Source organism: Ceratotherium simum, chromosome 26 (assembly GCF_057802395.1).
Source record: "Ceratotherium simum simum isolate JZ-2026a chromosome 26, ASM5780239v1, whole genome shotgun sequence".
Taxonomy (NCBI): domain Eukaryota; kingdom Metazoa; phylum Chordata; class Mammalia; order Perissodactyla; family Rhinocerotidae; genus Ceratotherium; species Ceratotherium simum.
In genome coordinates, this window is record NC_141925.1 from 32,350,864 (window position 1) to 32,373,668 (window position 22,805).

The following is a 22,805-nucleotide window of genomic DNA, read 5'->3' on the forward strand; positions in this document are numbered from 1 at the left end:
CCATAAAATAACGGTGTATGGAGCATTAATGGTGTCTTAGATTTGGTGAGATAATGGGACTATATACCTCGAGAGGTTGTTCTCAGGGCCTAGAACAGAAGTTGGCACAGAGCAAGTCCTCCCTGGCTGTTAGATATCAGTGCTGGCGATCTGTGACTGCTCTTGGCCGTGGGGCAAATGGGCCCATTGCCGGATACCCACGCAACACACACCTGGTAATGGGCTGAGGAGCAAGTTAAGGTAACGACACCAGGGCCAAGGGGGCAGTGGGGCCCCAAGGGGTCTACAAATCACCTGGACAAAGAGTGAGACTCTGCCCTGCTCTTCAAAATATAGGGAGTCTGGCCCCCTAGTTGACCCCCGACTTCCCTCTCCAATCCATGGTCAAGAAGCTATCCTGTCAAGCAGGATGGCTCACAGTGGAGCCCTGAGCACGGCAGGGAGCACCATGAGACTCATGTCAGCTGTGGCTGCTATTCTCATTACTGCTGTTCCATTCAACCCCTGGTCACAGCAAATCTGCATTAAATTCTGCAACCTGCATACTTTGATTTTCAGAAAGAAATGGTCTTAGATCCTGAGCCAGAACGTGCTGCTAGAGCTACCCTTACACCACAAGAATTACAGCACAGCGAATGATCTTGTTATTTAAACTTTCCCAACATTTAATTATAACAGCAGCAACAAAATCAAGCAGGCTGCAAACAATGCACTGCCTCTTTAAATGGTTTCCTGCGGCCAGTTCAGTTTACAAAGAAATTCCTAAAACGAGGAAGTAACGGGGAATCTGGAGCCAAGCAGCACACTTTTGGGGAGAGTAGCAGGTGCACCCAGAAGGACCAGATGACAACCTTGGAGGGTGGAAGGGTCTGTCCCCTGCAGACTGGAGCGCGCTCTGACTCAGCACAACCGGCACCAGAGAGAGCCTCGGGTCTGCGGCCTGCCCACGCTGACCTCCGGTCACAACGCGCCCTGATCTTGGCCCCTGCATCGCGGCCAGCACCCCGCCCGCGCGAGCCGATCGTCCCCGGGGGCGGGGCCGTGCGCGAGGGGCGCGGCCACCCGGACCAGGGCGGGGCGAGCCCGGGCGGCGGTCACGTGTGTACACAGGCCCCGCGCGGCGTGCGCGCCGTGAGCCCCGCCGCCTCCTCTGAGCCCGGAGCTGCCCGCCCCGCGGCGACAGCGCGGCCCGCGGCCCAGCGAGCGGTGAGTGGGCGCCGGGCGTGGGGTCGGGGTCGCCGGGCACACTCGAGGGCTTGGCCCGCGCTGGAGCAGCCCGGGCTGCAGTGGCCCCTGCGGCCGGTGCTCCCTTGGACTCTCGGGTCCCTCGGCCCCGCCCTGGCGCTGTCCCCCGTGCGCGTCGCTGTCCCCTTGCGGGGTGGGGGTGGGGGTGTTGCCCTCTGGGGTCCTCTGTCCCCCGTGCAGTGGCACTGTCCTGCATGCAGCGCGCTGTCCTTGTGTGGGGCCACCCTCGGGCCGTGCCCACCCCGGCTGGGCAGCCAGGCTGGGGCTGCCGCCCGGCAGTCATTAACCTGTCGAGGGGCAGCTGCGATCCGCTGCCCACGTAGGAGGCTGAGCGGCACCGCTGGTTCTTCACATGGCCTGTCAGGGACTGACTGTTCTCTTGGGCACCATGGTTATAGCTTTCCTCCCCTTTTGTGATTACGAAATGTTTAGTAAGTTCTGGAACTACATGTAAATGGAGCTATCAAGTCTGTTGTTAATTGTCTTGGACACTCGATAAAATATAAAACCCCTGGGGCATGGGAAGGCTCCTTCAAAGCTTCAGAGGAAGGCAATGCTCCCAGCCTCTGAAACACCCGTTCTGCTAGCAACAAGAAACCCAACTCAAGTTAATATCATGAACGTGTTAACTCAGTTCTCTAGCTGAGCATTGGTCTGAGAGTGGTCACCTAACTAGTCTCTGTGGTGCAAAGAGTGGAGAGCCTGCGGGTAACTTCGTATTTGACGTCCAGAACAGCACCCGTCCCTCTGATCTCCCTGTCACTGGAGATGTCCTCAGTGCAGGTCTCCATCCCACCTCTCAGAGTCAACTCCTAATCTTCACCAAACAGCAGGACTCCTCCCTTCCCCTATCTTCAGCATCTAGCAGAGGCAGCATCCAATAATGAAGTGACCAGAAGCTGGCTCTACAGGCCCTGCAGACACAGGAGCAGGCATAACACGGCTGACCATGTCCCAGATAGCTCATGCATAATGATCCTAACTGGGGCACCACCACTGAGAGTGGAAAGAGGCACGGTTAGTAATTACATGCGTATGGTCACACTCTCCATGACCCCCTGTATAGCTCCTTAAGGAACTTTTGGAGGGTCTAGCTCTCCAAACCAGGAGCTCTGGTATCTTCCTAAATGAGACCTCTAAAGACAATTGGCTTTTTTAAATCGTGGCTTATATTTGGTGAGTGCTTACTGAGCCATGTCACTGGTAGGAAGCTGGGGCTCAGAGGCATCTGGCTAGGGTCCGTGCTCTGACCATGTTCTCCTGCCTCTCCAGAAAGTATGGAAATGTCCCAAAGGTAGAGGAACATCGCTCTAGGACAGAATGTAGATGTCGGCGTTGACTCAGACCCTGTAACTCAAAAGCCCTGGTAGGTTGGTGATGAGAGAAAGGCAAAGTACAGCCACCCAACGTGGGTGCAGGTGGGGTTTTAGGTTAGATGTAAAAACTGATTATACCTATTATATAATGGAAAAGATGGAAAAAATGACATACTTGCAAAGATCGCTGGCTTGTGTGATGTATGGGCAGGAAGAGGGACATGCTGCTTTCTGGGACGGGGAGAGGAAAGAGCTCCTTGGGGAAGCTGCATCCATTGCACAGCCCCTAGGATGTCATTTGGAATTCTGAAAAAAGTAACTGCCACCTGGCCTTTAACAACCCAACCACATACCAGGCCCAGGTCCTTGGGGGTGGGCGGATTACCTCCCAGAGAATCAAGGTCGCTGTGTAAGTGACACAGTCATGCTCCTTGTTCCTTAAATAGTGTTTCCCACTTATTTCCCCTTGCTTGCTGCTGGCTCCTGAACTCTCTAAGGCTAAAGCCACCTGTGTGACTGGGCAGCTTGGGCTGCATCTGTCCAGAGGGTCTCACTGGCCCAGGGCCCCACAACACCACGCAGGCATCAAGGAGCAGAGGAGACTCAGTCTAGAGAATAAAAAGGTGAACTCTCTCTAATTTGAGATGCCAAAATGTGATGCTGCGAGGAGCAGAGTTCAGTCCAGGAGCCTCTGCATGCAGACAGAACACCCCTCGGGTAGCAGAGGGTCAGGGTGAAATGGGCCAGGCGTCCTGTGCATCCCCAGCAGGTCCACCCTGGGTCCCTTTCCTCCCACATATGCCAGCAGGAGTGCGCCTACGAGCTTTTAATTAGAACCCAGCAAAGCGAGGAAGCAACTACTCCTCTTATACCAAATGTGACAGGTCAGAATACCCAGCTGGTTCCTCCTGGGAAAGAACCACAGGCGGTGCTAGGATCCGCTGCTCTGAGCACTCCACCCAGGCAGGAGCTCACCAAGTTACATGCCAGGGTGCACAGGGGAGCCCCGATGGTATGCCAGGCCTGCCCAGAGTCTGAAATGGAGACCTGACCTGTTGTCAGTCCCGCCCTTGAATTTCTGAGTGAGTCCCTTTTTGTTTTTTTTTCCCCTGGTCTGGTGTACCTGGAGGAGCATCAGCCTCAACCAAGTTAGGGAACAAAAAAGCCTCAGTAACGAGTGCTCCCTAAACAGAGAACGTGTCCCATCTTCTTCCAGGGACAGGAAGCCTGGGCCCGGCACAGGCGCCCCGCTGGCCTGCTGGCCAGGCCCCAGCTGCTAGGTCTCAGTCCCCCGGCCTTCCTGAGCCGGCAGACATGCCTGTCTCCTCCATGGAGAGAGAGGCAGCTCTTTATGTATGCGTCTGAGCCAGGGCACCCACTCCACTCTCCCTGCTCTGCAAATGAGAACTGTAAAATGCAAAAGACTGTATAACTCCAAACAACCCATCCGTATAATGACCCGTTTCTTATCACCCCCGGGAAGGCCCAGGGTTTGTGATAGGAATCAGTGTGCATAAGCTATCTACTGAAAAACCTACGAAAACATCAACATCAGCCTTTCCGGAGCGTCTGGTTCCTACCAGCTGGATGTTAATTGTAGCTAAGCCTCTGCCCATTATTACAAAAGGAAATAAACATTCAGGAGTCATTTTCAAAGCATTCTGATGGTTCCAGCACATTCATGTGAAGTTGAGTCTCGTGGGGCACAGACCGTCCGCCAGGCCAACTGTGTGCCCACTCAGGATGCACCACCGGGCCTCGAGGTCCTGTGCCCATAGCCCAGTCTCTAAAGTGCCAAAGGAAGCACCCCTCCCACCCTCTGCTCTCCCTTCTACACAGTGGGGCTCTGTTGCTCACCTTGGGGGGAGCCTTTGACGTCACTGATGCATCCTCCCCTAGACAGCTAGCCGGGCTGCGAGGCACAAATGGAGAAAAGCTCCCCCTTCAGAGAGCTCTCAGCAGATGGGAAAGAGAGAGCACACAGCGGGACTAGCTAGGGTGTGGAGACAATGGTCAGGGAGGGGGCCCCGGGTGCTGATGCCCAAAATAAAACTCCAAGGGTAAGTTTGAGTTTGCTGAGTGAATGAGAAGCAAGGAAGGGCATTCGAGGCAGGGGATCAGTGTGCAAAAACAATGGTGAAAAAGAAGCCGGGAACCTGAGTGGGGCTTCCCCACCCCCAACCCCATGCTCGAGTGGCAGGCGCAGCTCTGATGGGCCCTGAGCACCCGGGGATAGAATTTCCTGATTAACAGAGGCAAGGACATAAAAAGGTTTCAGTGAAACTAGTTCAGCTGCCCTGGAACAGGAGGATTTCCCTCTGCTGGTTTTTCGTTTCTGCTGGCTCTGCACGTGCACACGCACACTCACGTGTGCACACACGCACGCACAGAGAAGATTCCAGTGGGTGTGGCCCTGCCCATCACCACAGCCTGCTCCCGAGTCACCTCAGCCTGTCATCCAGGAGAGCACTGTTTACTTCAGCCCTGGATTTTAGCCAAGTCCGTTTTCGTTGCTTACAGACATTCACCTTTGGCGGGCTGGTTTATACCATTTTGGGCTCCTTTGTAAAAAGGCATAGGAAAAAAGATGCCTCAAATGTTTCTAACAGACAGCCTCAGGGGTATGTGGCCCTTGCCAGTACTGAATGGAGAGAAGGGACCACTGGATGGAGAGGGCAGGGGTCTCCGACAGCGTCCTGAGTGACGAGCTGAGAAGAGCCGAGGCTGTGGAGCCCATCCTCCTTCCAGTTCCCCGTGCCTAAGAGAGCTGTGATGCAGGCAGGGAAGCGAGTATTCACACTCCAGTTAATACCAGGGCAATGCCAGGAAATCCGCTGTTGGTACCAGAGCCCTAACCCAGACCACAAAGACTTTAAGCTCTGCAAAGCCTCTGGGATCTGCGGGGCTGCAGCGCGGCGAGGGGTCCCCAGAGTGTGCGTGCCTGAGGTGGCGTCCCCTCCCCGTGAGAACTTACACTGGGCCTTTGACTGGTGCTCACGTCCTCATTCCTCCTCCCCTTGGGCGTCCTCCTTCCACGCATCAGTTACCAAGGATTCCAAGTGAAGTTTCCCATGACAGCTTCGTCTGCAGGTCCTGGTCCTGGAGGAGGGTCAAGATCTGCACCCTGGTCATCCCGACACAGGGACTAACCCCGGCTCACCCTTTTGTGCTCTACACGACTGGACTGACTCCTCCTAACAATCTCATGAGGATTTTCCTAAACTGGGGAAAGCAGGGTAGTAAGTTACCTGCCTGACCAGAGCCACACAGTAGTCGGCAGTGAGCCTGGGATGTTGATCCTGATAGCCAGCTCCAGAGCCCGAATTCCTAACCATATGAAACTCCATGAAATTAAATGGGACGTGGAGTTTTCCTTATAGCATTTTACACCAGTTCATGTGGTCAGTAACTCAGATCTCTCTGCTGCCTGCAGCGCACGAGGTTTCATATGAGCAGCCTCATTTATCGTGCAGTTCCTGTTTAAGGTTCTGGGTAAGGTTCACATGGTGTAGAATGAGTTAGGCCAGGGGTCAAGGCAGTGCCTCGGATCAGAGCCGCTTTCTGAAAGTACGAAAATGGCCGAGGGCTGGTGCTGTTTTGTTTTATGCACCTGTGTTGGAGTGGGGTCCTGTGACCCATACTCCTAGGCCCTGCTGTTTTCAAGCATGGAGCCCTGTGGGGAGGGGGTCTGCCGTGCAACTGTCCCCGTCTGCTCCACTCCATCACCCAGGCCTGCGGCAGCTACTGACTCAGCACCCCTCCCAATGACCACGCTGCTGCGCCTGCACGGGCGCCGCTCCTGCTGCTCGGGACACGCCAGCCCCTCCTGCTCTTTTGTGGCTCCTCAGGCCACTAGGCAGAAGCATGGCCTGTCTGTGTGGCCAGCTTCCCGGTCAGCTCATCTTTCCTGTGGCCTGGCTACCCCCCAGGAGGCCTCCACTCTAAACCCATGTCCTGCAGGGCTCTCTCTGCCCAGCATGCTGACTCATGGTCAGCCACCAGTGCTGCAGCGCAGGACCGTGCCTGTGCCTGCTCTTGGACCAGGAAGGGACTCTCTGGCCTGCAAACCTGGTGTTGAGCGTGCTGGCCAGGGCCTCAGGGCTGTCTGATGGGTGACTCCTAAAGAGGCAGCATGCTGAAGGGACTTGCAGGTACCAACAAGGAAGAAACCAGAGATCCCAAATCCCTGCTCAGGGCCCAGAGCAGAGCAGGGACCCGTCTGACCTGGGCAGGCGCTTCTACAGATTTCCAAGCTGGCAGGGAGAGCTGCCTGGGGTGCTCAGGCCAGTGCCAGACCCACTCTGCTTTCACCAGAGATCCTCTTCCATCTGGGCTTCCAGGTCTGGAGGCAGCATCCCTGGGTTTTCCTCTTTCAGGCTGCTCCAACTTCTCCATACCCTAAGCCTGGAGCAAACAGTCTTCAGCGTCCACGTGGCGAGCCGATAACCCCGACCCAGCACAGATGGCGGGAGCCCCAAGCCCGAGGGACACATGTGGCGTGACCAGGAGGCAGCCGAGAGCCTTCCCGGGGTTGGAAATTGGCAAGTCTAGGAGAGCATCTTCTTGAAAAATAATCACTGGAGTCCAGAGGGGGGGTCTTGGAAGAAAACTACTTTGCTTTTTATGCACAAGAACATTTGTAATCAGTGAGTGTCGGTCCCAGTCGAGGATCCAGGAGAGAGGGCTCTGGAGCAGCTAAGTCCTTAGAAACTGGGATGGGACAGGGAACCCCAAAAGAGCTCCATCCTTAGGGCATCCCCAAGGGCGCACAGAGAGAGAACCACCACTGCACTGCCTCTCGCCGAGTCCTCGACAAGCATCTTTAGGCCTCATCCTGCCCTGTCGGAGACGGCTGCTGCATTACCGTGCCCTTCTTACCGGCTGGCCTGAGGTTACCCCATAAGCCAGCAGAGACCCGGATGGCAACGCCCTGGCAGCAAGGGCCACAAATGGGACTTCTGCTTTTCTGACCATGAAACCCTGGCCTTGGGAGCCTCAGCCTAGCTTTCCTCTAAAGGGAAAGGCTGCTGGGGCCCAAGAGGCGGCCCCTCTGTGCTGCAGAGAAGATGACCACAGCTTTGTTCTCTGTAAAGGTTTCCCACAGCCCCCAGTGCCCCACAAGCAGCGTGTGGGCAGGGGGGTCTGGGCGCTTTCTCATCACATTCATAAAGAAGAAAGCCCCAAACCACGAGGCTGGACAGCCTCCTGCATTGGGACATCAGCTCCACTTCCTGGTCCTCTCAGATTTTTCTGTAGGAAAACGTCACTTTTGACCTCGAGCCTCTCCCGAGGTCTTCCCCTCTGTGATGTGCACGCAGCCAAGCTTGGAGGAAAAAAGGGGAGAGCCCCCGAGCAGCTGCTCAGGCATTGGGGTGATGTTCTGAGTTGGCTGAAGGGCTCTGCCAGATTGGGGTGCTTCTGCTCATGCTTCTCAGGCCAGCTGTGCCCTCTGAGGCCTGGCCTGGCATCCTGTGCCTTCTTGTTGCTGAGCTGCTATCATCCGCTCTCCTCTCTCCTGGCCCCAGCTGGCCCCACAGGCCTGGAACACCTGCCCCGCTCCATCCCATCCCAACAGGACTAGTCACACGCCTGGGCCAGCCAGGGGAGTGGGCACTGCAGAGGCCGGCCCTGTCCTCGCTATGTGGAGGCTTACTTCTTTATGAATCAGAAAACAAGGCAAAAAACCCTCAGAAAGAAAGAGAGGGTGTATGACTCACCTTAAGGTCATTAATGAATCCTTTTACAGAAAAAAACAGGATAAAATGATAACAGGGTGTATCTCAGACAACCCTGGGCATGTGTGCGGTCCCCTCACTCTTCTCTCTCAGCCAAGATGTTTAGCGCCTGAAGAAGTGGGCCGGCTCCCTCCCACCAGGCCCACGGCTGGACCATCATTGTGTCTCCACAGAGGCCAAGGGCCACAGCCCACCCCAGGCCCGCTCTCAGCCAAGCAGACAACCAGACTCCACAGTCCTGCTGCTGGCGGTACTGGGAAGCCTGCAGCACACGCCGGCCCGCGCCAGGTGTGCCCTTGGTATTGGACCAAGGCTGTCTGCAGACCTGGCTCACCAGAGAGCACGCGGCAGGGCAGAAGCAACCTCAGATGCACTACGGCCAGGACCCTGAGGGCGCATGCATCATTTCTCCAGGAGATCTGGGGGCAGGGAGCTGACGGACTCTGCCTGTTTGCTCTGCAGAGACAGCACACGTGGGGTGAACGCGCAGTTGCTTTGTATATTCCTTGGTCCCAGTGGAGTGAGGACAGTAAGGGACTCTGGCTCAGAAAAGCCACCCTGGGAGGAAGCTGGGACCCCAACCAGGCAGAAGGGAGGGGTTTGGGGACAGAACCAGGACCCAGCCAAGGTGAGACGGCTGGGCTGGCAGGAGTGGGAGTCCATGGAGGGACCCTGGGTGTAGTCCTGTGGTAGAGCACAGGAGGTTGGGGCCATTCCTGGTGCCTGTCTGATGAAGGGGCTGTGGATGGGGCTATTGCTGTGGGCACTGATGCAGGACCTAGGTGAATGTCACAAGTGGGTGCCAGCCCTAAAGGAATCGTGGGGGAGGGTTTCCAAGCAGGGGAGAGGCAGTGATGAGAATGGGAAGAAGGTAGCCAAACCAGCCAGGGTCAGACTGGAGGCGGGCCTGGGAGAGGCAGCAGAGGGGAGGTGTGTGGCAGAGGAGGAGGGCCAGCCAGGTCAGGGAAGCGCCCTGAGAGCTGGTCAGGGTGGGAAGAAGTAGGGAGGAGGGGCTCCAGGGCACGTGGAAGAGGAGGGCAGGTGCAGGAGCTGGGGGAAGCTCTGGGGGAAGCTCTGCGGGCAGCACAGCAAGGCAGAAGTGGGCAGCTCTGAGCAGGAGCTGTCTGGGAGGGTCCCAGGGATGGGGTGTGGTGACGGGACCGACCTGTTCCCAAGGCCAGCCTGGACGAGAGGCATATTCATGTTCTCGCTGACCCTGACCCCTTCCACTGAGAGGATGCACCAGGTGATGAGACCCCCAAAAGTTGGATTTCGGGAGAATGCCATTTGGGGAGAATGTGGCAGCTTTAGAAATGAAAACTGGCAGAATGTGGAGTGCTCCGTGTGCCAAGTGTCAGCCCATCGAGGCTCTCATGAGAGCCCCGGGGTTGGGGCTCCTTCTCTCAGCAGAGAGGGCCTTTCCTGGAACCGTGGTCTACACCAGCTGCGTTCCAAGTTCCTCCTTCTCACGAAGGAAGTGAGTAGAGAGCTGGCTAACTGGAAAGGCGGCGGGCGGCCCGAGGCCTGTGCCAAAGGGAAGGAGCCAAACCATTGTTCTCAGGCCCTCCCTCTTCCCCACAGGGCCTGAGTGGGAAGTCTCCGTCCCCAGGTTCCTGGACTCACAGAACCAGAGTGCACACAAGGGAAGTGGGGTGACCTCAAGGAAATGGGGGCCGGGTCCCACAGCCCCGCCTGTGCCAGGCTGGCCCCCACAGAGTCACTGCTAAGGCCAGGAGAATGGGCCCAGGGGTGTCTCACTTGAGATACACGGACAGAATGACAGGTAGGGGCCATCCTGCAGCAGCAGCACTGGGACAGGGCAGGCCAGGACGTCCCCCCACCCATGTTCTCTGGAACACCTACGCTGTGATGAGGGCAACAGCTGTGATACCAGAGCACAGTTTACTAGCTGCCTCGTGGCTCGGACAGGCAGGACACTTCCTGCCACGACCGTGCTCGCTCTCTCACCAGACCCACAGCTGCACAGCAGTTGTGGGGGTGCAGGCCGAGCCCCAAGTTACAGCCATGGGTGAAGCTGCTGCTCCGGCCTTCGGAGTGCTTCTGTCTGATTTTTGTCCATCTACACTGTGCTGTCAACTTGCAGGCAGGCGTTTGCACATGAGGTTGATCTGGTTCCACTGAGAGTGCGCTCAGGGACCTGCATCCGTCCACACAGGCCCAGCTGGAGAACTGATGAGCACTGTGGCGCTACCCAGCTCGGAGGAGCCCATCTCAAGCCAGGCACCTGGCCCAGAAGGTCTCTGTGTGCTGGTGACATGTCCCCCCATGGGGGTAGCGGTGCCGATCTGCTCCTGGCTCCCGCCCCCCTAGTGTTTCCTTCCCTTCCACACCTCTCACCCTTCAACCTCACATGGACCAGAGTGAACGTTCCCCACTTCAGAAAATGCTAGACACCAGTATCTGCAAAACGAAGCACCTGCTCCGAGGGCTGTCCTTTGCTCCCAGATCTCTAAGTAACCCCTGGAGAGACGGGGTGCCTCCCGGGAAGAAAGTCAGAACAGAAAGAACAGGTGTCATTTTTAGACTGACTGAAAGCAAATGAAAACTAATACCTTTAACTTATAATCTGCATTTGTGATCAAAATTGTCCTTATAATTGACGTGTAAAAAAACTGCACACAGAAGCTAGCTCTAGCACATGAAATAAAGTTTATAAATTCTCTACTTGTAAGCTGCCGGCAAATAAAAACTCCAGTGGATTTTTCATCTGAAACCCAGCACTGACGGTCACTCTCTCCTCTCGGCGTGGGAGGCAGTTCACACGCAGGCACACAGCTCCTCTCAGGCTGAGCGAGCCAGAGCCACACAAGCACGTGAACGCATGAAGGAAATTCTAAACAGATTTTACTCCACGTGATAATTTCTCAAGAATCGAGCCATTCTTAGCCCAACGCAGGCTGCTCGCTGGCTGCCCTTCCTGCTGCCCCCCATGGCAGGCCGTTAGCAGTCCAGGCAGTGGCTCTCTCAGCCCCGGGCCTGGGGGGTGCGGTTGGAGGACAAACGAGCCCATGGCAGCTCCATCTGCAGATGAAGCCCTGGCCTTACTGGAGCGCTTGCTTACGCAGCCAGCTCGGCCCCTTCCAGCCACGTGGCTGCTCTGTGTACCACAGCAATGTTCGGAACACGCTGCCTCTCCCTTCCCATTCTAAGCCTGCCCTCCCTCAGCTGTGGCTGCTCCTTCAAAGAGTTCTCTGTGCTCCGCGCTCAAGTGAAAGCAGCCAAACGCCTTTCTCTGCACGGCGGGCTCGGGAGGTCCAACCGCCCTGTCCTTACTCTCCGAAAATGCCTGCTCAGTGTATTTCCTCAAAGAGAAAAATGAGCTCCTAACTGAACTTGCCTTCCATGCTGAGTATGGGACCGGCCTCGTGGACTCTGGGCAAGCCTCGGCTGAACCAGCTCCACAGCTCCTGGGATGGGGCAGGGGCGGCAGAGGGGAGGTGCCATCACAGCCGGACGGGGCAGTGGGGTGCCCCCTGAGCCGAGAGCCAGAGGGTGGGAGCATGCCTGATCCATGGCTGGCCCCTCCAGGCACAACTCTTGGTTTCTTGAAACTGGCTGTAAACAGAGAGAGGGAGGGGCTGCCACGCCTGCCAAGGGAGGCAGAAACTTTGTGAGTAATTTACTAGAGGAAAAACAAGTGGTGCGCTTCCACACTGGGCACAACGTGTGCGCTCCAGCCCCCACGCAGACACGCACGCACACATACACATACAGGAAGCCCACGCTGCCCAGCTATTGCTGATAAGGAGACTGCGGGCTTCCAGAGAAAGATACAGATCCTTCCTGCTGTCCTGGTGGTGCCCCGCTGCAGTGTTGCTTCCTGACGGGGTACACGGTACAGGCACAGAGACATAGGGGACACAGAATAAAGGTAAGGGCCGATGGCTTGGCGCTGCCTGCCTGGCGATGTGCTAAGAACTTGGGAGGGAGGGGTCAGGCGAGCTGACCCCAGCCAGCGGAGAGTGCTGACTGCCCTGCAGAGGACGAGCCCTTTAACCGGCGAAGTGAAAGGGAAGCTGATAGAGGGCGGGACCTAGAAGGATCAGGGTTGTGGGACCAAGAGCATGTCTGCCTGGGTTCCCGGACCGGGGGCTGTGACGGCGGGTGCAGAGGGCCTGCGGCCTTTCTCGCTGGCAGATACTCCGCATGAGAGAGCGAGCACCTGTCCTAGCAACGGCGGAGGGCCCTTCCTTTTCAGAGGCTGGGGTGAAAAACGTCTGCGGTGGCCACAAGAACGCACAGTGTTTCCTGGGGACTTGAGGCCAGTGAGGTCTGGCACACGAATGCCCCACAACCCAGCTCACCACCCCCCAGTCACCCTCAAAGCTGAGGTTCAGCAGGCAGGAGCCTCAAGACAGACGGGGACCAAACACATGGGAGAGGAGACGGCATTTAGACATCTGCAGCTGGCTCCAGGGGCGTTCAGGAAGGAGAGCCAGGAGAAAGGAAACCAGCCATTTAATCAGCTAAAGGATGACATAAAAAGGACTCTTCCTCCAGCTCATAGGGAGACCAAAGCTTCCAGCAGGAGCCCTGCCAGGGAGGGGCTGGCCTTGGACCCATGGGTGTTCCAGGATCGCGTCACACTGCCAGGTGCTCCCACCTTCTCCCCAGAATGCAGCCTTTGGGGTGCAGAGCACCTGCCAGGGCAGAGGCTGAGAAGCACCGTCTGGCTTGAAGGACCTGTGTCCACGTGCTGCGAGAGTAAACACTTCTCCCGAAAGTGACCTAAGGGCACGTGTGGGCAGAGGCGGGCCAGCCCTGCGCCCAGTGGTGCCTGAGCATCGTTACCATCTGACACACATCATCTCAGGCTGCTGGGTGGCATTTGTTAGGATTGCAAAACATTCCCACAAACGTGGCGTCCCTCCTGTCCGCACCTGCACAGAAATTCATGCATCTCCGGCCCGCCCATCGTGGCTGATGTTGGGGGCCTCACACACAGACACGCTCCTGTCATGGGGGCTAATGATGCTGCCAGAGCACCTGATCCCCTCATTTCCTTCGTTATTACTACCCCTCCGCGCCACCCCCCAGCTGCTGACCTGTGTGTTGGCCAAGCCCCACGGTGGCAGGACGCTCCTCCTCACTCACTGCTGTGACCCCAGCACCCAGCACGGTGGCTGGACACAGCAGGCGGTTGGGAAATGACAACTAGACTTTACAGTCACAGAGCCCTTTCCCCACGTTACCACGTTCTGCCCACGCCAGGACCACAGCCAACAGTACAGCAGCAGGTGCAGAGCAGGATGGACCCCAGCTTCTTCCAAGGGGCAGGGCAGCGCCAGCATCAGCAGGGCTGGCCCTTGCCGTGTCCCTAAGCCTGGGAAACAAATGTCTGTGTGTCTTTGCCTGAGAGGATTTCTCTTCTTATTCTGAGGACAGGAGGCCTGGTTGAGCCGAGCGACATTTTGAATGTAAGGTTTTCCTCCAAAGAACTGATGTTTCTGAGGAATGTCTGCTCTTTCTTTACCTCGGGGCCCCATCTGCCTCTTCTCATTCAGGTCCTTACTGCCTCGCTGCATACCCGGGTCTCCCACTCTGTCTGCATTGCCTCCAAGGTTGGGAGGGAGGGAGTGCCAGGGCCCCCTACCCACTCCTGTCCGTCTCTCAGTGTGCTGGCCCGTAGCAGGTCAGCTCCCACAGGCGCTTGTCCACCCCGGGAACTGCCAGGGTCACCGGGGGTTCTGGGTACATTACTTCACCTGAGTCTTGTGACAGCCCATGAAGACCAAGGTGTTGAGCGGCACAGGCTGTCCCAGGCCTCACACATGCCTCCGGGCGCTCCTCAGGTCTCCAGTCCCGTGTGCCACACAGCCCCCAGGAACAGCAACTCTTCCTCAGGAGGTGGGGTCCCCGCCACCCTGGCTTAGCACCTCCTGCTTTCCCAGCTCAGTCCCGGGCACACCACTGGTCACGCACATGGGAGCTTTCTGTGGCTGCTCACACATGTGTGTCCTCTCATGGGGCTAGCAGTGCAGTGTTCCAGGGCTGCACAGGTGGTGTGAGAGACTGGGCGGGTTTCTGGCCACCAGCCACAGGTGTGGAGGACAGGGCAGAAAGTACTGTATGATTCCTCTGCACGCTGGGAAGGGTCTGGGTCAGTGCAGGAAGCCAGGAATGTGTCCAGGCAGGGCTGGCTGCCTTGCTGGCAAAAGGTTGCATTCCCAGGAGGTGGCGGTGGAGGGGCTGACAAGGCAGAGCAGCCCAGCAGGGGGAGGTCAGGCCTTAGGTCCACCCCTCCCTCCTCAACAGGCTCCTCTGACCTTGGCTGAGTCACCACCTGTCACCAAAAGGCTTGTGACAGTATGTGTGTTACAGCCCAAGTGCCATGCAGGTGCACCTCGGCTGACCAGCCAGTGGCCCCGTGGGTAGTTTGTCTTTTTATTCCCACTGTTGAGTGAAGAGGCTGAAATTGAGGGTGGTCAGGCAGTTCTTCCCTGGGGGCCCACACCTACTGAGGGCTCCTGGGCCAGGTCAGCAGGGGCCTGCAGAGCATCCCCCCTGGTAGAGAGAAGCCCCCTGAACCCTGCTAGCGCTGCTGAGGAGGTGAGCAGGTGGGGGGTGCCCACTCTGGCCAGGACATGGGAGGAGGTGTGAAGCACTCATGGGACAGCCTCCCCAGAGTGTCTTGGATGAGTTATCCACGGCTCGGCTTTTCCTCAGAAACAGGGTTGGGGAGATTCCCCATGGCTGTCAAGATGACCGCAGCACTGTGACCTTTCTGGCACAAAGCGGCCTGGCTCAGGACCTAAGACAGGTGTTGTGCGATGGCAGCTTCGCTTCTGCAGAAAACACACACTCAGGACAGAATTGCTGACTGCTCCCGTGTTAGCTTAGGAGCAAGGCTTTCTTCCCGTGCCCCCTCTGCATTTCTGAGGAACTTGCGGGCCAGGTCCCTGGCTCGAGGAAACGACTAACTCTCTGCTGCTTTTCACCACAGAGCCCGGCTGAGCCATGTGGAGCTGTGGCCCGCTCAACGGCACGGGCAGGGGCGAGGACCAGCTCCTCTGCCAGCACTTCCACCTGGTCCTGTCTGTCTTCTCCCTGCTCTACCTGGTCGTCGGCATCCCAGTTGGCCTGGGCTACAACGCCTTGTTGATCCTGGTCAACCTGTGCGACCAGAGCAGCATGACCATGCCCGATGTCTACTTTGTGAACATGGCCGTGGCAGGCCTGGTGCTCAGCGCCCTGGCACCCGCACACCTGCTGGGCCCCACCACCTCCGGGTGGGTGCTGTGGGGCTTCAGCAGTGAGGTCCACATCACGCTGCTGGTGCTGTTCAACGTCTGCTCCCTGGTGACCATGTACTCCACGGCCCTGCTCTGCCTCGACTACTACATCGAGCGGGCCCTGCCGCGCACCTACATGTCCAGCGTCTACAACACCAGGCACGTGTGCGGCTTCGTCTGGGGTGGGGCCCTGCTCACCAGCTTCTCCTCCCTGCTCTTCTACATCTGCAGCCATGTGGCGGCCAGGATCATCGAGTGCTCCAGGATGCAGGATGCTGAGGCCACCGATGCCATCATGGTATTCATCGGGTACCTGGTGCCCGCCCTGGCCGTGCTCTATGCTCTCGTGCTCATCTCACGGATTCGGAAGGAGGATACGCCCCTCGACCAGGACGCGGGGAGGCTGGACCCGTCGGTGCACAGGTTGCTGGTGGCCACTGTGTGCACACAGTTTGGGCTCTGGACGCCGCACTACCTGACCCTCCTGGGGCACACGTTCCTCACCTCCCGGGGGAAGCCCGTGGACGGGTACGACCTGGGAATACTGCTCTTCACTAAGGATCTGTCGCGGTTCTTGGCCTTCTCCAGCAGCTCCGTGATGCCGCTTCTTTACCGCTACATCAACAGAAACTTTCCCGGCAAACTCCGGCAACTGATAAAGAAAATGCACTGTGGGCACCAGAGCTGCTCCATGGACCACGCGGGGGCACAGCAGGTGATGGCGTAGACGGCAGCTCCACGGGCATGGCCCCCCTGAGCACTGGTCCTGGGTGCCACCGTCAGTGCCCACCGTGGGGTCAGCTGACAGAGGTGCCATGGTGCACGCCCTGGAGGCATAGTCTCCGGTGACCAAGCTCAGGCCTGTCGCTCTCTCCCTCCTGGGTCCCAAGTCCTAGGAGAGGAGGTGGCTGCCGCTTCGACTAGATGCACAGCAACTTTGTCACCAGCACGCTGTCGCTCTCGTCCCCAGAAGGAGCCACACTGAGGCCAGAACAGTACCAGCTGTGTTCTCTTGAAGTTCTCGGTGTTTTTCCAAAAAAGGCCACGCTTAAGCCAAGGCCATACTGTTCAAAGCAATATGTGCCTGGTGTGAAGATAAGCCGTGTTAACTCACCTGCTTCTCCTAGAGGTGTGTGCGTTTCTCCCACATATGTCTTTCGGGTCCACGCCCTCAGCAACCTACTTACTACCTTCAGCCTCCTCGACATCAGGCTTTCTAAACGAAGTCATGAAAATCTAAAGCCAGTATTTATACTTTGTATTGTTAAAATACTTGATTCCCCCTCTTATTTTTTTGTTTGCTTATAAAAAGAGATATTTGATAGAAAAGTCACAACGTATTAAAATGAAGAAAACAATACAAAAGAACACGCACATCGGACTGGGGTGGGTGGACCGTGCTGCTGAAGAGTCAGGTCTGTGGAGGAGGCCAGGGCCGTGCAGGCATGTGAGGAAAGGCCTCTGAGAACATGCTTGCGTCACATCCAGGGGTGTGTAAAAATATTTCAGCAAGGAAGAGTCCGAGATGTGCCTGGTCCTAAGCAGGGAGTAATTAAGCAGCACTGTGCTCTCTCCTTATCCACTTGATGCACCTGGTACCCTCCTTCTGCCTCCCAGGTAACATCCGCTGACCTGTGTTCAGTATGGGTCTGTCCTTCTAAATCACTCCCTAAAGTGCGCACAAAACTAAAGAATATAAATAAACTGAAGGAAAAAATGCAGATGGGATTTCTAACCTAACTCAGAAGCTGGAAGGGCCTGCCCAGGGGGGAGAGATCTGGAGGGCTGATCGTCCTGTGACGTCTGGTCCGGAGCGGGGACCGGGGAGTGATTCTGGCTCTCTGAGAATGAAGCATGATCAACATCTTGCATCTGTCAGGTCCTCATTAACTGACGCTGCAGGGTAACCTAATTCGGGCCTGCTTCACTGGCAGGAGCTGCGTGGGTGTCAGCGGGAAGGCAAACACAGGCGGCGCAGGAGCCACAGCCCCCTCCCTGCCACCACATCTGCACCTAGCAGAGGGCCCTCTATCAATCTAGATCCTTCCACCGCCCCACATTCTGTAAACGTCTACTTTAAAAACGTGGAAATGGAAAGAACCTCCTTTCCTTGACACCATCTCAAGTCTTTATGATTAAATTACAGGCCCATAACCCTCTAATCCCCAAGTCTGAAACCCAGAAAGCTCTAAAAACAAAGATATTTTCCCCCAAGTTTGCAGCAAATTCATTTGGTAGCGAACCCTGACCTGAGTGGTATGAGGGCAACTTGCTGAAGGAAGGTGAAGGATTATGGGCCCACTGCGGCCCACCTGTGTTCTGTGAGACACGGTACACGCAGCGTCCTGACCTCTGACCACCTGACAGATCTGAGTTCTGACACATCTGGCCCCAAGGATAACTGTGGCTCTCTTTTTGTGTATTGCACATGGGGAAGCCACCACACTTGGTCCTAGTGTCTTGGGAAATTTAGCCCATGGGTTAGTTATCAGTTAACCACGTGCACAATAGATCCCCTCCAGGATGCCGTGCCCGAGTCGAGTCTGCCTGTGCAGAATCATGACAATACACTGGACGCGACGGCCCTGGTCCTACCTGCCCCACGCAGCTGTGACACTCTGGACAGCTTCTGTGGAGCTGTCCACTTTCCTGCCAGTAAACCTCGGGGCTGAATGAGAGGTTTCTGGGTTGCTTCTGTTGGTGAGTGTGCTGTTTCTACTTGAGGGCACAGCCACTCCCTCTGCCGCTCCAGTCGTCAGGTGTGCCAGGATTTCTCTTCAAATCCTGAAAGCCTCAGGCCTGACACCCTCTACTCCTCACACACATGGCCCTGTGGAGAGTCTGTTTCTCTCAGGAATGACCCTAGGGCTGCAAGGCAGGGGGTCCTGTGTTCATGGCCCTCTTGGAAACCCTGGTGTTGGCTGAGGGAGTGGCAAGTGTGATCCCAGAGTCCCCAGCACAGCAGGGGACTGGAATCTCCACATGCCCACTGCCTCTCAGTCTGTAGTTCTCTCCTGGGCGAGCAGGCTTGGGGCCAAGGTCAGGCCAAGGTCCCCGTCACACAGCCTAGCCCTTGGGTCAGAGAGCCAGCACTACCATTAGGGGAAAGGTATCTGGTGGGTGGGCTCGTTTATGGTGGCAAAGTCGGGTTTAAAACAGACACTCTTATCCTTGCTTATCCTTTGCTCCAGGACAAAGCTCCTGGGAACGGGGCAATCCCAAAAGCACAGACCTGAGAAGCACACATACCTCTGCCCACAGCTGCGACCCCTCAGCCCAGCTGTCTTCCTCAAGCAGAGGAAGCGGCCTAAGGTCATGTTTTTTTTCTTTTCAATTTCTCAGTGGCTTTGGTTGCAAACTGGCTGGCTAGTCTCTGGGGGCCTCCTGGGAGGCTCGTGCTGGGGCAGCCATGCATTTCTCTGTCCCTTCCGTGTCCAGTGCCCACCTCTGCTGGTGACAGAGGGGCCCTGGGGACATGCTGGCAGCCTGGTCGGCTCTTCCCGGTGGAGCACAAGCCTGGTGCAGACCCTCACCTCTAACTGAGACGCTCTACTGCTGATGCTGATCTGGGATCCCACCTCCACATGAGGAGCAAACCCACAGACATGCCTTCATCTCCGTCCCACCCCTTCCCACTGAGGACACCTCTGCCACTAACCCACATGGGCTTGGCTTATCGACGTTCTTGTGCCAGATTCATCCGGGACTTGCATTTCTCTTACTTCCCCGGGATGTCTGATTCCCAATATTTCTGCCACGTTGCCAAAAAAATGGACAGAATTTGGAGCTACTCAGAGGATAAAGAGAAGCTATTCGGAAAAAGCCAAGGAAGACTGTGAACTCAATCCTAACTTTTTTAAATTGACTAGTCCTGTGTTTCTTCAAATAAGTTCGCAAGATACAAGTTTTTCAGTTTATGTTCCAAAGTCATTAATTTTGCTATCCACACTTCTTGACTATTATAATTTTAAAATTAATAATCTTACTTTTGTTAATCCACAAAAACTCATCTACCTTGAAATGCTTTATTATTTAAGATTCCAGAAGGTGAGTTTAATCTTGGGTTGACTTCATGAAGGTTATAAAATTTATTGAAGGAGACTGGATCTATTGCTAATTGTGGCAGATATATCAAGAAATCAAGAAACACACATTCCTTTATAAAAATCACCTGACAAAGGATAAACCAGGAATAAATTATTAAAAAGTTAAATTACACACCAAATTCTTGAATTTAAAATCACGTTGGGAAATTTGGGGGCTTTCTCATGTCTAATCTGTTAAATCTGCCCCAATGGCTGCACCCGTTTGCCTGAAGTTCTACGTATATGAGAAGGAAGCTGCTGAAGAAAAAACCCACACATCTGAAGACTATTAAGTTATTTGATACTTATTATCCAATTTCTGAGTTCTTAAAGTGTGTATATCTAGGGGCATGTGATGTATATCAGAAAACAGTCTAGAAAGTACCATAAAATTGGTACTTCCCCCATAACACAAGTCTCAGCATTCTTAGTTCCCTCTCTGTAGGTCCTCTGCACTACAATTCTATCATCAAACCACCAGTTGTTCCGCTCCGTGCAGACCCCGAACCTGTTGCCGCTGTGTGACCAGCAGTCCTTAGCAGTGACAGACCTGGGTCTCAGACACCTGCTGATGGTCAGCCTCGGAGGCTAGCCCAAGAGCAGTCCTACAACTCCTGCAGACACTACTCTTCCCTGAGAATACAAATGTTAAGACTACTGACTGCAGCCCGAGTGCTTTAGTGAGAACAGAATAGAGGGTGTCCTGGCAGCTCCAGCAGGGCCATGTGGGAGCCATTTGTCTGCCCCCCACCCTCTGCAAGAGGGGCCTGTCTTGCCACTGGTTAACGTCGCTTTGCACACAGTATGCATTCAATAAATGTGAGAAATGAATAAGTGAATCATCTAGGAATGAAGTAATGTGAACATATCCATTTTATATTAATAAAGAATGTGCAGTTTAAAGAATTGTTATGAGCCTGCCATATTTTGTTGAACACGTCTGTGTGGGAGACAGAAGTCTGAGTGTCTGTGTTGTCAGTCCTCCTCACGATGCAGCCCATGCTTCAGGAGGCAAAGCCCGGGACTGAGGGACCCAAATGCCACTTGCCATTCCATTTAAGGAAAGGTTATTCCAATTCAGAGAATCTTCATGGTTTGTTTTTCTAACTTTCTATTGAAGAACTAGCGCATACAAAAACAGACTAGTGAACTGCACCCCATTACCCTGTAATTATCAACACATGGCCAGCTGTGCTTCATCTGTTTCTCCTCCCACTGCACCACCTTCTCCAGCCCACTAGGAACTGTAGGTAGAAGATAATTTCACTGGGAGCCTGCTCCTTGCCAGGTTGGGGGACCCCTCCCAGGACCTGCCTGAGGCTACCTACCGTCTTCAGCCTTGGGGTCCTAATCCCTGGGTTTCCATCACCTGGAGCCAGAATCCGTCCCTTTGGGACTCCCACCTGCTGGTGCTGTATTTGCCTTCTGAAGCTATGGAGCCAGGACACTCCATCTTCCCCATGCCAGCCCCATTAAAGACCCAAAGAGACGAGGAGTCATGTCAGCTTCAAAAGCAGCACCGGCTGCATTCACTCAGCACTTAACAGTTGGCCACACAATGCACTAGTGCATTCAGTATCCTCGGTCTTCACCCCATGAGGAAGGTCCCATGTTATCACCACGCACAGGTGAGGAACCGACCGAGACCAGCTTGCCCAGGTGACTCAGCTAATGTGGGAAGAGCAGGGGAGCAAACGCAGGCCAGTCTGGCTCCAGAAGGAGCTTCTAACCAGGCTCCCTTTGTTCTCTCCTCTGGCTCCTTCAATCTTGTGTCCGATGACATTTACAGACCGCAGCCTCCATCCTGCTCAGCCACCTCTAGACTCTGGGGTTGGTTAAGGTCTTTCAGAAGCTGATGCACAGAAATGAACACAGTCCCAACACGTTGCCAACTGAGCCCAGCCAGAAAGAGTGGGCAGCTGGCTCCTCCAACAAGATGTAAAGGTGTTAGGCGTTCAGAAGAGACGTCCTTAGAAATGGGCTTGGTCTGCCGAGATGTTGTGAGGTGGCTGGGCTGCACATCTCGGCCTGATATCCATGGTCTTGACATTTGTGCTGCTCACTGATGAGGCTGCCTAACTGTGTGTCCCTTAGAAACGGAGCTCAGTTTGGCCTGTGTTTGGACTTGATATCATTTTTCACTGCTCTTTAGTATCCTGTAGGTTGACTGTATCACGATTTATCCATCAGTTCTGTTAGTGGGCATCTGGGTTGTTCCCAACTCTGGGCTGGTGTGAACAGTGCTCTCCCAGGTCATGCTTCCTCGGAGTCGATTCCCCAGGACTGGAAGTGCTGGCTTGGGTGGAGAACACACCTTCAACCTTGCACACATGCCAACCTGCTTCCCAAAGCGGTCACATGGTGTGTGCTCCCAGGAGCAGAACACAAGCACGCCAGCTCCTCATCCTCGCCAACCCTTGGCTTTGATAATTTTTGCCAGCCCACTGGGAGCGGGGAGGTGGTTCCCAATTGTAACAAGGTCGAGGCCCTTCTCACATATCTGTTGGCCATTTGTACTTCTGCTCTCTGAAGCACTTCTTCAGGTGCTCTGCCTGTTTTTTAACTGATTCGAGGTTGTTCTTGAATATTCTGGACATGAGCCCTCGCCACCATCTCCTGACCTGTGTCCTGCCCTCGATTCCCTTGTCAACAGAAGGACAGCTCTAGCCACACAACAGGGAAGTCAGCAAGATTTCTGCAAAGTTCTTAAAAGACAGACACCTCAGAAAACCGCCTGTTCTTCCCTCCACGGGGGGTGGGGAGACCAACCGCATTGCAAGAACGGCAGAATTTAAGGGGATGGAACCATGGTTTCAACGACATCATAAATGTCCGAAGACCTTTATGCCTGAAGCAGTGTGGGCGCACATGCACGTGTGTTTGTTTCCTTACCAAGATTAGAATTACTGGGAGAAACTGCATGTATGTTAGCCATAGGGTGGGGGACAGCCAGAAAGTGCAAGGGTGACTTGGGGACACAACTGCAGACCCAAGTCCCCAAAGGACATGGAGTGTGCAGGGGGCTCAGAGGCAGGGCAGAGGGGAGACCGAGGGACAGGTTCACGTTCTCATGTTCACAAGCAGCAGACGCCAGCCTAAGAGGCTGCTGAGCCCTATGCTCCAGGTCACCCAGGACCAACTCTGATGTGAAGACAGAGAACACTGCTGCCC

General features: G+C 55.4%; 2 protein-coding genes across 2 annotated transcripts in view; one reads left to right on the forward strand and one right to left on the reverse strand.

The window, feature by feature from the left end:
- Positions 1-22,805, reverse strand: part of CHLSN (cholesin) — a 157,645-nt gene that overhangs the window by 48,696 nt on the left and 86,144 nt on the right. The gene's annotated exons all lie outside the window — the stretch shown is intronic.
- On the forward strand, positions 1,126-20,605 carry GPR146 (G protein-coupled receptor 146). Its single transcript, XM_004440902.3, has 2 exons — positions 1,126-1,206; positions 15,261-20,605. Exon 2 carries the CDS (start codon positions 15,275-15,277, stop codon positions 16,274-16,276), a length of 1,002 nt encoding a protein of 333 aa, XP_004440959.1. The 5' UTR covers positions 1,126-1,206; positions 15,261-15,274; the 3' UTR covers positions 16,277-20,605.

Bases quoted from the DNA above. Each gene is read 5' to 3' on its own strand.
- GPR146 (XM_004440902.3), top strand. From the start codon at position 15,275: ATGTGGAGCTGTGGCCCGCTCAACGGCACGGGCAGGGGCGAGGACCAG.